Source organism: Prionailurus viverrinus, chromosome A2 (genome assembly GCF_022837055.1).
Source record: "Prionailurus viverrinus isolate Anna chromosome A2, UM_Priviv_1.0, whole genome shotgun sequence".
Classification (NCBI taxonomy): Eukaryota; Metazoa; Chordata; class Mammalia; order Carnivora; family Felidae; genus Prionailurus; species Prionailurus viverrinus.
In genome coordinates, this window is record NC_062562.1 from 139,188,888 (window position 1) to 139,201,866 (window position 12,979).

Genomic DNA, 12,979 nt, shown 5'->3' on the forward strand with positions numbered 1-12,979 from the left:
TTTATTTTCTGAAAATAAGAATGAATGATTAAATTGTAATTACATTTTAAAAAAGAAACAAACTGTCACTATCTTGAGACAATTTTTTGAATGTATTATGGTTTCCAGGTAATATTATATTGCAGGTTTACAGAGAATACAGATGAGATTTCTGACTGAGTTAAAGAACATAATTTGATACTATGTTACAAGAAACAAAAGCTAAAATTGTTGTTTTATAGAATGATAGATAAAAACTTAGGAATACTGGCTGCATACCACGGTGTAAATTTGTGCCCTAAAGAAAGTAAAACAAATAGTGTAATTCATTGGATTAAATGTTTGCCAGTCTACCTGTGTGCTCACTGATTGAAATCATCCTCTCTTCCTTCCTCCCTCTCCCCCTCCCTCCCTTCCTATCATGCGTTCTTTCTTTTTTCTTTTTTCTAGACTGTTTGCATAAATATGTATGTGTGTGTGTGTGTGTGTGTGTGCACATATATCTACATACATGAATATATGGTCTTTTAGAGGATGCAAATCTTCAAAACAAATTAGAGAGGCTTAAAAGAAATTATATGGGCAAAGTTGCATTTATTTGGGGAAGTGGTATAATTACACATTTAGGAAGTGGTTAAAATCCCAATGTCATTGCCACAAGCTGCTCAGGTATACACTATTCTGACTTAAGTAACGATCAGGCAGCCACATGTAAAAATTACGCTGTAACTATTTGATTAAGCTTCCGTTTTCCAACCTCAGCTACTATTGACATTTTGCACCCTATGTTGCTTTGTTGTAGAGGGCTGCTCTGTGCATTGTGGGATGTTTAGCAGCATCACTGGCATCCACACACTCGACGTCAGTAGCATCCCCTTGCGCCCATAAGTTGTGACAACTAAAAATGTCTTTAGACATTGGCACATGTCTCCTGGGGAGCAAAATTTCCCCTGCTGGGCTGCATGTTACCAAGACGTGAAATATTTCCTATGGGAAAAATGGAAATCATATGGAAAATATTTAAATCAATGATATATAGACCTCCACAAATAGGAATTTTTAAATCATTTGCCAGAAGACAGTAGTAGATGCTGCAAGGATATGGTGGTGAGTAAAATAGTTTCTGTTACAAAGCAGTTCATACTGTAAAAATATACAAGTATACTAGTCCCTAAAATACAGTACAGAATATTTAAAATAGTTTCTGTTACAAAGCAGTTTATATTGCAAAAAGATAAAATTACACTAATCACTAAAATACAGCACAGACTATGATAAAAGTAATTTTGGTTCTGGTGCAAGTCCAAAGTGCTTATATAGGAGGAAAGTTGTGAAAAAGAAGTAAAGCAACTAGTTGAGAACTATGGAGAGTTGGAGAACATATGTCCCATTTTAAAAAGGCAGCACCAAGCGTTATTATATGGAATCTCTAGGTGATTTGCATGCTCAGAAATGTTGGTCTAGTGGACAATTTAAAATGAAAAGCGTTGGGGTGCCTGGGTGGGTCAGTCGGTTAAGCGTCCGATTTGACTGGCTCAGGTCATGATTTCATAGTTCAGGAGATCAAGCCCTGTATCAGGCTCTGTGCTGACAGCACGGAGCCTGCTTGGGATTGTCTCTCTCTCTCTCTCTCTCTCTCTCTCTCTCTCTCTCTCTCTGTGCCCCTGCCCCACTTGCCCTCTCTGTCTCAAAATAAATAAACTTAGAAAAATAAATAAATAAAATGTAAATAAAGCTTTTAGTTTGGAGGATTTGGTCTGTCTGGACTGTTGATTCATCTAGAACTTGAGTCTAGTTTGAACAATAAAATAATTTTTAAAATACCTTCTTCAAACGGTTAATAAATTCACCACCTCCCTTCACCCCTGCTCATTACCAAAAACCCAAAACGAAACGTATGTATGACGGAGGAGTATATTTTGTGTTAGAGAGGTGTGAGGCAGAAGATTGTTCTGTTCTGCCCACCCTTGAAATTCTAGAATTCTAAAAGGACTGTTGCCCCCTTGTCCCAGGTTGATGCTGCTTAGATACAGGCCCTTGAAGACTGAAATAATTTGGCGGAAGGGATACTTTATGAAATTATATGCACAAAAGCATTCAGTCTGAAACACTGCCAGAACCCACAGGCACGCAGTCAGGCAGCGTGTCACCCGCCTACTCTGCTCACCGAAGCAGCTTACTCTGTCTTCATTGTTCCTGTCCTGACGCCTTCAGACTCCAACACAGGCTCCTACTTAGCCTTCCATCAAAACTGGGGCATGAACACCGACTGCTTGTTGTCTCCACCTACTGCTCATGCCCAGCCCACTCTTGATCTCATTCTCCCAAAGCAGCATCTGCCACCAACCTCCGTCTCACAGAATAAAGGAAAAAGAACATACTAAGTGCTCATATTTGCTTTTGGGGCTTCTGTGTTCCAAGGGGTCCGTTATTTGATAATTTATCTGTTCGCATGCCTGACTCCACTCCAGACTGAGCTCGGCCTCAGCATCCAAAACATAACAGACATGCATTCAGCCTGCTTTATTTCAACAGGGGTACACAGAATGCTTCGGTGCTTTCCATACATTGTGTCATCTGTCATACACTTCAAAAGAGGCATTAGTACTCCCATTTCACAAATCACTGTTTAAAGACAGTTAAGAGGCAGCAGCATGATAGTATCCAGACGGGGTTAACTCTAATATCCGATGTCGTCTATGGACCCCCTCAGTCTGTTTGGTGGTTACTCCTGCTGTATCTTCTTTTCCACCTTGTCCTTCCACCTTTCCACCCTATCCTTTTTCTCACTTCTGCAGATGGACTTTTTTTTTTTTTTTTTTGCCATCTTCTCCTGCTTCTCAGACTCAGCGGTTCAAACAGGGAACTGGGGTCTTTCAAGCCACCGGTATCACTTCTAGAACATTAATTTTCCACTTTCTTTCTGATTCTTGTTATTTAAAGTCTAGCTATAAAATTATCTGTGCTGTTGTCATTCACTTTTCCCAGCCCAAAGGCACTATGATTTTAGCATCTCGATTTATGCTTTCTCTTGTACTCAACAATTTAATGATGCATAAAAATGACCCTCCAGATTCCTCAAACTCAGTTTTTCCGACTTTTTGTCTTGATAGAAATGTATATCCCCTTCCTTTTCTCCCAGTAAAGAACTTTATCTCATTTGATCTCATCAACACAGGAACACTTGCAATGTAAAGATCTCATAATTCCTAGTATCTCTCAAATCACATGGAATCCACTAAAACTATACCTTCCAACATGATTGTTTAGCCGTTTCTCTTAAAATACTCTTGGCTTCTAAAAGTCAAGTGCCACTTCATGTTTCTCTACTTCTTCATTTGTCATGGGATTAGGAACTCTAAGTCATTGGGATAAATCTAGCTTAGTGTGAATACTGAATTCTATAACGCTTTAATCTGTTTCATAAAGGTTTTAAAGCAGTTTCTTCTCAGCGAGGAACCATGGATGCCCCTTTCTCTGGGTCTATAATAGCAGGTCACCCCTAGGGGGCGCTCCGCCTCACAAAATATAAGTGACTGGAGCTTGACAGACAGAAGGGATCATTTCAAAGGTGTGGCCTCACAGAAGAAACCTCAGCCCATAAGAAAGAGTTTGGGTTAGAAACAAGTTACAAAACCTACTTAGGTTCAGAGCCTTTGAAGAATGACTTGAGCTAGCCCTGCGTATCCAGGGCTAGACCTGGAAGGGCTGAGCAACAAGCACTGGACAGATTGCGTTTCTCCTTGGCTTCCCTTCAGCTGACTCAGCAAAAGTAGTTGGTGTTTGCAGAACTGCCCTACTAGGAGCGTCCTTGTGGCGGTGTGTATAGTATTATATTGAGTTGAATTTGGACAAAGCCTGCTGTGTATCCCTTTCCGCAGGGCAAAATTACCCGCTACTACCCACTTATTATAGGGGCAAAATTATCAGGCAATTAGCCTTTGAAAGACTTAGTCATTAGTCCAGGAAAGGAGCAATAACAAGTGATAGGAGTTAGGTACCAAAGCAGAAAGATGACTTCCAAGTTTTTCTGGTGCATTCACAGGCTTTCCAGTTCTGAGGTCCAGATGGTACTCTGGACCCTCCTAGCCCCCACAAGAGTGACCACCATTCCCTCGAGTGAAGATCCTAACAATTCAAGCACGGAGGTCGCTTTTCGCCTCACCCTCGACCTTGGTCATCAGTCGACGAAGAGCTATTTGTTTTTCCAATTCTGTATTAAGGAAAAGAGATGACACAGGGGGTCAAACACCAAATGAGCATTTAAAATTCTGCAGGCTGCGGGTAGGCAGCCACATTTCCAGGGCAGCGGGAGACGCGGGACCCCAAGGGGGGAAGCCCACTGTCTCCGCCGCGGGGCTGACGGCGCGCCACGGCGGCCCCGGGACCCCGCGCCGCCGGCCGTAGCCCCGCCCCGCCCCGCCGTACGGTGCGGCCGCGGGCCCCGGGGCCCAGCTCCCGGCCCAAAGCGCCGCGCGCGTGCGGGGGGCGCTGTGCCTGCGGGCGTGCGTCCGCATGTGGGAGATGAATTGGAGTCACACGACTGGGTGTTTCCTTCCGAGTGGTTTTGATTAGCTATCCATTAGGGGAGCGTGGAAACTTTTTCTTCTTCTTTTGTGTGTGTGTGTGTGTGTGTGTGTGTGTGTGTGTGTGTGTGTGGCTGAAAGGATGAAAACTGAGTAAGTACACAGAACTTTGAACTTGAAGCGGAATGAAACAAATACAAGCAAAACCCTAGCAGTAACCATGTCCATTCAAACCGTGCATTCCCTTTTTATGTGAAAAGCCGTGAATGCTTACAGGAAAGTGGCAATTTAAAACGGAATGAAGGGAAGCAGTGAAGAACCATGAAAGGCTGGAAGCAGGACTGCTCTAAAAGCGGAGGAGAATGAGGAACTGCTCGGGCAAGCTGGCCTGCATCCCGCGGTGCAACAGGCACTTTTGGTTTTAACCTATTGAGCTCTTCAGCGCTGTTTCCAGACTCCAGATTTACTTTGGTATTGTTTTCTCTTTTCCTGTAAAGTCTTTGCTGCGAGTTTAAGGATGTTGTGAAAATAAGGCATCACCGGAAGCAAAAGTTTGGCAGCCTGGGGATACGCTCAGGTTATTAGTTACCACTATTATTATTTTGATGTCTTTTTTTAACCCAGGCCAGCCACTTTTCACTGTCATCCATGGAAGGGATCTTATTAACCGCCTCAGACTTTGGGGACCTATGATTCTTTGGCATGATCCTTCGGAAAGTTCTTAAGCGGGGATGGAGCAAGCTTGATTTAAAGACTGATTTGTATTTTTTCATGCTGACCAAAAAGAGCTGCTATGACTTTTCCGGCAACGTGGACGGGGGCCAAGTGAAGCTGAGCTGGTCATGGTCTGTCGTCCAGTGTTCCCTTGTCGTCGGCGATTTTGCCCCCGGCCCTTCTTGGTGGGCTTGGTGGTGGCAATCTGTCTCTTCTACCAGACCCTGACACTCCGAGGGACGAGGAAGCTCACAGCCGCTGACCCTGGGGCTGCCCCAAACGCACCCACCAAAACCCAAGCAAGCAGATGTAAGAAAGGACTCTCCCTGGACAAACAGTGCTTCCTTCTCCCCAGTAATGCGCAGGAAATCAGAAAGGTAAGGTGGTCATAAGCTTAACCTTGACATTTTCTGCAAAGATAGCAGTCTGCCTCTCTCTGTCCTTTCCGTAAAACTAAAATTAACTTCCAAGAGGTCTGAAAGGGATACAGAGTATAGCCGCCCAGAGAGTGACCTTATGACAGTTAGCTTCAACTTCTGTTTACTTCCAGAAAGTCCTGGCCATTATTTTGTCTCCTAGAATTGTACTTCATTTCAGCTGAATGAAATAGACAATTTGGAGGACGTTGGCGTGGTGTAAATTCTTTCTAAAATATTAGGATTCTAAGAGATCTGAAGATTTACAGTTCAGAGACATACAGATTCATAACATTTGGTCAACATTGAGTGTTTCCTCAAGGTAGTCAGTATGAGTGACCAGACCATTCCAGACTCAAAGATATTCCAGAATTCCATTTTATAATTGATTGAATCGATTTTTCCTTGGTGAATGCATTTCTAAAGCAACATATTTATTTCTGAACCATTTAAAAGAATAGTATAATACCTTTCCTCAAAAGAACTGATGCCCTGAATTTTATTGTTTACAGAATTTGGGAAATATTGATTATTCTACACTTAAACTATTTTAATTAACTTTACTAATTTTGTTAAGTGTTGGAATGAACACAAAACACACACACACACAAAACCCCACAGATTTCTATTTTAACATACCACTCTGTTTATGCCTGTCAGTGAAATGATGACCTTTAATATAATCCAACCTAAAAAAGAAAAAATAGAAAAAAAACACACGCAAAAATCCATAGTGGCAAAGCTACTGATTTCTGTGCTACAGCAAGAGGTATAGCAAGATAATTTAGGGATCTTTAAGTGCTTTCTTATACCTGCAGTAGATTTAGGTAGAGCCTATGACTGTGGTTATTGTTGGGAGCAGAATTTCCTGTTGAATATACGCTGCTCCTGCCATTATTGCTAATAACTCCAACAGTGCTACCATCTTGTTTCAAAAACTCCCTTATGTATTTCTTCTCAGACTTTTCAAACCCTGTGAGGCAGGTAAGGGAGTTGTGACGGTCATCATTTCTCAGTTACGATGACTGACATTCAAAGATGTTTAGGCAGGCCACAGGGCTAGCATGTGACATGGTATCTCCACCTGGTTCCTGCCACAGGACTGGTGCTTAAATCGAAGTAAGTTCAAAGCTCTAATAACAATTCATGAAAAAACAACTGTGAGAACTCAATGAAATACAAAATAATATTAGACTACAACAAAAAAAATTTTTAACGCTTGAGTGACTTAGCTTATCAGTCAAGAAACATCTTGACCAAGAAATATAGTATCACTAGAAACACTTCTGGATGGAACTTCAACTGGCAAGTGTGAATCAATTATTAAAGGTTCTGAAGTCAGGGAAGAATGTGTATGTTTTCTTCTTTTTTCTTTTTTTTCTTTTTTTTTTTTTTTTAATTTTTTTTTCAACGTTTATTTATTTTTGGGACAGAGAGAGACAGAGCATGAATGGGGGAGGGGCAGAGAGAGAGGGAGACACAGAATCGGAAACAGGCTCCAGGCTCTGAGCCATCAGCCCAGAGCCTGACGCGGGGCTCGAACTCACGGGCTGCGAGATCGTGACCTGGCTGAAGTCGGACGCTTAACCGACTGCGCCACCCAGGCGCCCCACTTTTTTTTTTTTTTTTTTGGCATTTTTTGAATACATTGAATTTCTAATGGGTGTAACCTGTGACTTGGAAAGTCACTTCTTGGGTTTTTTTCCAATGTTAACACATATAGTTTCTTTAAAAATAATTGAGATGGTTTTGCTCTTTAAGTACATACAAGTTTTGCTAAGAATTGTGGACGAAACGGTTTTCATTCATTAACTCACAGCCCTTCTTACTCCCTGCTTGACTTTACGTGACTCCTGCCTTTGCCTGTAACATGGGCATATGTTAACTGTTATTTGTAGACTGGCACAGAGAATTCCGTTTCAGCTTTGGTTCTCCTGCTACTTACAAACCATCTGAAACTTATTGGCTGGTCGTGTAAAGCATTCACTCCAGAATTTTCTTGACATACACAAAAATGCCAATCACATGATTTTTTCCACAAATGGTTCACAGTCTTAAATATTTTAACCATAAGCAGGATTCTTAATTCACAATCATAGTTCAGAAGCCTGGTGGATATGATAACTGAATTTCCAAACATTTGCCATGTATCTCTATTTTTAACTTGTGTCAGCCTTTGGTTTAGATCCAGTTTTTATTAGAGATAGAAAGGAAACTAGAAGAATCATGTGGAAGTTAGTTAAAACCAGATATAACTTAGTTCTTCTTGCGATACGTGTTCCAAAACAAGAATCAAATAATAATCCAGTTTTGAAGATTAAACATTCTTGAAGATAAAGTGAAGAAACAAATGTCTTTGGGGTCAATATATAGATCATTCTCAAAAAGAGCTACCTTATGAAGTTCATTAAAAAACTGATGGCATGCTTACACAGATTTTCCTCAAGACCTAAAACACAGCTTTTGGGCATTTTATAGAAGAAGCATTGTTTCTATCTAGAAATTTGGGGTTTTGTTATTACTTTTATTTACAAGCCAAAATGTTCACTTTTCTAGGGCTTTCCCTTACTGGTATCCATCCATTTTAAAGAGATTTTAAAAGTTACTTAAAATAGCTGATTGTGATCTAAGGTTCATGGGTTCCAGGAAGTATTTGGATTTTTAAGATGACCACCAAAGGCAGGCATTGCACACAAGATATTGTTCATATGCATATGCACAACAGTCTGGGAAAAATCATGGTCCTTCAGATATTCAAACCTAAAGAAATATTAAGAAGCAAATAGACAAAGTGCTTAAAAAGCAATGCATTTAAACTTTATTTGCCCTTCCAGGAAGTGTAAGTTGGGTTTGGAATTATAAATCTGAAAAAGGAAAACAAAATCTGAATGAAAGGATCCATGCAAGGACATTTGAAAAAGCTACTGTGAATGCTGTAGTGTCTATATGGGATAAACATTCAGAAACTAAAATACACTCACAGTGTATTTCTCGAATCACAGTTTTCATAGTTTCTCGAATCGAATAAGCAGTAACTATTTCCCAGTCTTTTGGTTGCAGTTCTTTCTAAGAGAAGACCTTTTGTACCTGTCAGCCAAGTCATAGAGGGTTCTGCGGTAGCAAATATTTAAAGATGGGTGACAGACTGTGCCCTTTACACCTTTACAACTGGGACCTGGTTCACTGTCTAAAACTGTTTTCAATACAGATTGAGATCATAGTCTAGTATATGCCAACTTTCCGTAGTGAGGGAGTACTCTCCCTCTTCTGGCCAAATTTTAATTCTTTTTTTCCATCTGAACTTTCCAAAAGGACCTTGCTAAGCAGCTGTACTTTTGACATTTCTTCTGGGTTTCCTCCCAACATTAGTTTGAATTTGGGCTGATAATCTGCTATGTTTTAAAACTGTTTCAATTTAATGTCTAAACCAAAGACAACTTCATTTGTCTTCACTGAAGTAGATCACTCAGTAGATTTATTTATTTTTTTGGAATCTAACCCTTTAATATTTCACAACATAAGAAACACATTAAATTATAAGCAGACACAATGAAAAAAAATATGCTCAGTATAGATCATTAGCGTGTGCTCCTTTAATGGAAACTTTACTATTTGGAGAATATGTTTATACTCACCGTAGCCATGTGTTACTGATTATCTCCTGTTGGTGTTCCAGATGGAGAATTTCTAGTTCTTTGTTGCTTGACTAGTTATTCTCCATTTCTTTTGGATTCTCCATTCTCCTTCAGTGACTGCTCTCTACAACTACTCTTCCCAGGATCCAATCATAATCCAATGCAAATAATTGAATGTTTTCATACAAATATACTTTGTGTAATTTATTTGTGTCTCTAATAATACCTTATTTTTAACATTGGAAAATTTCTAAAAATGGATTGTTTAGCCCAGGTTTTCTTTTTTTTTTTATTTTATTTTATTTAATTTTTTTTTCAACGTTTATTTATTTTTGGGACAGAGAGAGACAGAGCATGAACGGGGGAGGGGCAGAGAGAGAGGGAGACACAGAATCGGAAACAGGCTCCAGGCTCTGAGCCATCAGCCCAGAGCCCGACGCGGGGCTCGAACTCACGGACCGCGAGATCGTGACCTGGCTGAAGTCGGACGCTTAACCGACTGCACCACCCAGGCGCCCCAGCCCAGGTTTTCTATAAACAGAACCTAAGACAAACACTTGCAAGCTAACACTTTATTGGATGTTGCGATCCTAGGGACACAAGAGTAGGTAGGGGAAGGAATAGGGAGAGAAACAAATGGGTGCGTTTATGGGAGACATAATCAGACAGTCTGGAGGAAACGCTGCATCTCAGAACAGGTATTGTGGGGAAGGTCAGGAGGGGCAAGCCGTTTACCTCCTGGCTTTTCCCTTCTTCTGTCTTTCACTGATTAGAGTTGTTGCAAGCTGCTACAACGTAGTGTTACTTGGACTCTCGGGGTGGCCACTGGGGAAGCTGGGGCCTCAGTGGGGGCAGTACTGCTCCCCACTCCTCCTTTTCAAGCAGTATTGTGCATAGGAACACTCTCAGGTCTGTGGTGACCAAGGTGATAAAAACAGTGTCCATCACTTACCACAACAACATGGCAGGAGTAATGTCACTGGAGGGGTATGTGAGGCATGGTGATCTGGCAGCTGATACAATAGTTATGCTAATTTTGCCTTCTAAAAGTCACAGAAAACGTTGAAATGTGCTCTTACTCTTGGGAAATGGCATCGCTCTCTTTAAGTGAAATGTTTGTAATTATCTCACTGAGAACTCTCTTCTCCAACTGAAAAAAAATTCTCGCTTCATCTTTACCCTTTGTCACCCTAATCCGTTTTGTTCATTCATTCTTTCATTTTCTTCATTCCTACAGTGACTATTTATCGAGCAGTTTATTGGTGCCAGACTCTGTGCTAGTCGCTGGTGACACAGAAATAAAGGGCACTGTGAGACAGACAAGTAATTAAATAAATGCTAGGGAATCCATAACTTTACTGGAACATTTTGAAAGATGAGAAGGAGCTAGAAAGGGTGGAGAAAGAGAAATGTATCATAAGCAGATAATGCCAGATATGCAAAGAAGAAATTGAATGGTGTGGTAGATTTGGAGGATTCAATGTATTCACTATGTGGGGTGTGTGTGTGTGTGTGTGTGTGTGTGTGTGTGTGCACTGTGATAGGGGAGCAGAGCAGAAAGGCAAATAAATAAGGTAGAAAATTCAGCAGAGTCTAGATGTGGGAATGTGGTCATGATAAGGAGTCTGGATTTTATCGTGAAGGCAACAGGGGACCCCTGAAGAGTGGTAAGCAAAAAGTGGCATAAATAGATTTATGTTGTAGAGAATGCTCCAGAACATATATTGCAGAATGGACTGGAGGGGGTAGAAATGAAGGAAAGGAGATCCAGCTGCAAGGCTGTTTCCCAATGCCTCTTCTTTGCCAAATCTTATTTTCTTCTTGTGTTGAACACCTCCTCTCAACCTTTTCCAGAGGGATTCCAGAGTTATTCTCTGTTAGTTACAATATTGCCATTTCAAACCTTTCCAGTGGACCATGCCTTCTGCCAGTAAACATACTCATAACTGATAACAATAAGCCTTCTTTGTACCTGGCAATTCACTGAACCCAGTGTGCTCCTTCTCTCCTTTCCCTCAGAGAAACTATGGCTGGTTCTCCTTGGATTCACTTCCTGGCCACCCCACCCATTCCTGAAATTTGTCTTCACTGACCCCTTGACTACCAGATGAAATGATTTATTTCCAGTCTACATCCTTCTTCTCTGAAGCATTTTACACTATTGGCCAACAACTCTATCTTGAAACTTCCCTTTTGAATTCCATGTCACAGTGGGATTATTCTCTGACCTCTGTGGATAACTGGTGGTCTCTTTTCAGGATCCATTTCCTCTGATGCCAAAGTTAGTGTATTTGAGCTTTCAGTTGTCTTGTTTTGTACCTTCCCTTGGTGATTATGTCAACTTTATGTACTGTTAATTTTCAATCTGTAAAGATAACCTATAGGTATATTCTTAGCTTGGATCTCACTCTTGAACCCCCAGATCTAGAAATCCAATTTCTTGCTTTTATTGAGGAGTAATAAAAACTGTTTAAACTCAGATATTTTTCTTTCACAATTTTTATGCCCAAATCAATGATTCCTCTTGGCCTCTCTGTTCCTGTGAAAAGGACTCCTCCAATCCCTATTCTCCTCAATGAATAGATTTTAAACCTCTTTAGAGTTACATTTGAAACTACTTACTCTTTCTCTATACCTTGCCCCTCACCTAATCCATTGGCCTGACTCCTTACTAAATCTGTCGGCCTATCACTGATCCACATGGCCAGCTCCTAATTAGAAAGGCCACAAGACTTTTCAGGTTTCCCTATTTTCTTTTTTTTAATTGTTACCTTTAAAAAAAATTCATTGTGGTAAAAAATCCCACAAAATATAAAATTTACCTTCTTCATCATTTTTAAGTATACAATTCAGCAGTATTAACTCTATTTATACTGTTGTGTAAAGGCCACACACTCTTGCCTTGTTCACAACCCTTATTCCGAACCCTTTGTTTCAAGCTAGCTCAATTTCTATATTGTTTCCCAGTCTTTTCTCCATTTCCCTGGCCTCTGGCCCATTCCTAGATGTCCCGTTTGTGGTTTATAGACTGCCTTTACACATACTATTCCTTTTCCAAATCTGACTTCTGATTTCTCTCTGGAGACCATGATGCACATTTGGCCCTTTATTATACTAAGTAATTTTAGTAAATATCACCTTAGCACAAGACTGTATTACTGGTATATAATGACTTTTTCCAAGCCCCCAAATGAATCCAGATAATAACTAATTAATTTTCCAAAATCTTAGAGTTTACCTTCACAATCTTAATGCTGTATCCCCACTGCCACTAACCTAGACTATTTTAGTAATGTAAATGGTTCCCCTTCAATCTACTGGATATTCTAGGCCATTTGCGTACAACTCCTATGATCTCTCTCCTCAGTAGCCTTCAGGAGTTGTTGTATTGAACCCACTAAATTGAGTAGAATCTATCCCTCTCACTCTTAGTATGTCCTAACATGCTTTTATGGCCTTATGTTCCACTCTGCTTTTATTTGTAATGCATAAGCCAGCCTTACCCTAGTTAACCAAATGCCACCATCTCCGTCTTTGTCTGGAGTCCTCTCCAGTGAGTCTGCCCCAATCAATACCTCTAGAAATCTTCACAATCATTCCTAAAGCATTCTGGAAACTGGAATTTCACCTCCTCCTGGTGGCACGCCTTGTCTCTATGACTTGATGTATGTGCTTAAGAATCCCTAATAAAACTTATTTTTCAATATAA

The 12,979-nt window shown here is 40.6% G+C and overlaps 1 protein-coding gene across 6 annotated transcripts in view; it reads left to right on the top strand.

Annotated features, from left to right (window-relative positions):
• The first annotated feature begins 4,483 nt into the window (after nucleotides 1-4,483).
• The window catches only part of CPED1 (cadherin like and PC-esterase domain containing 1), a 268,599-nt gene continuing 260,103 nt past the window's right edge, over nucleotides 4,484-12,979 (top strand). For 2 of the 6 annotated variants that reach the window (XM_047849266.1, XM_047849267.1), the window contains exon 1: nucleotides 4,487-5,596. In XM_047849266.1, the coding sequence (XP_047705222.1) occupies nucleotides 5,348-5,596 (249 nt within the window). In that variant the 5' untranslated portion in view covers nucleotides 4,487-5,347. Of the gene's footprint in view, nucleotides 5,597-12,979 lie in introns of all 6 variants that reach the window. The other 4 variants (XR_007150228.1, XM_047849268.1, XM_047849265.1 and 1 more) reach the window with 4 other exon arrangements.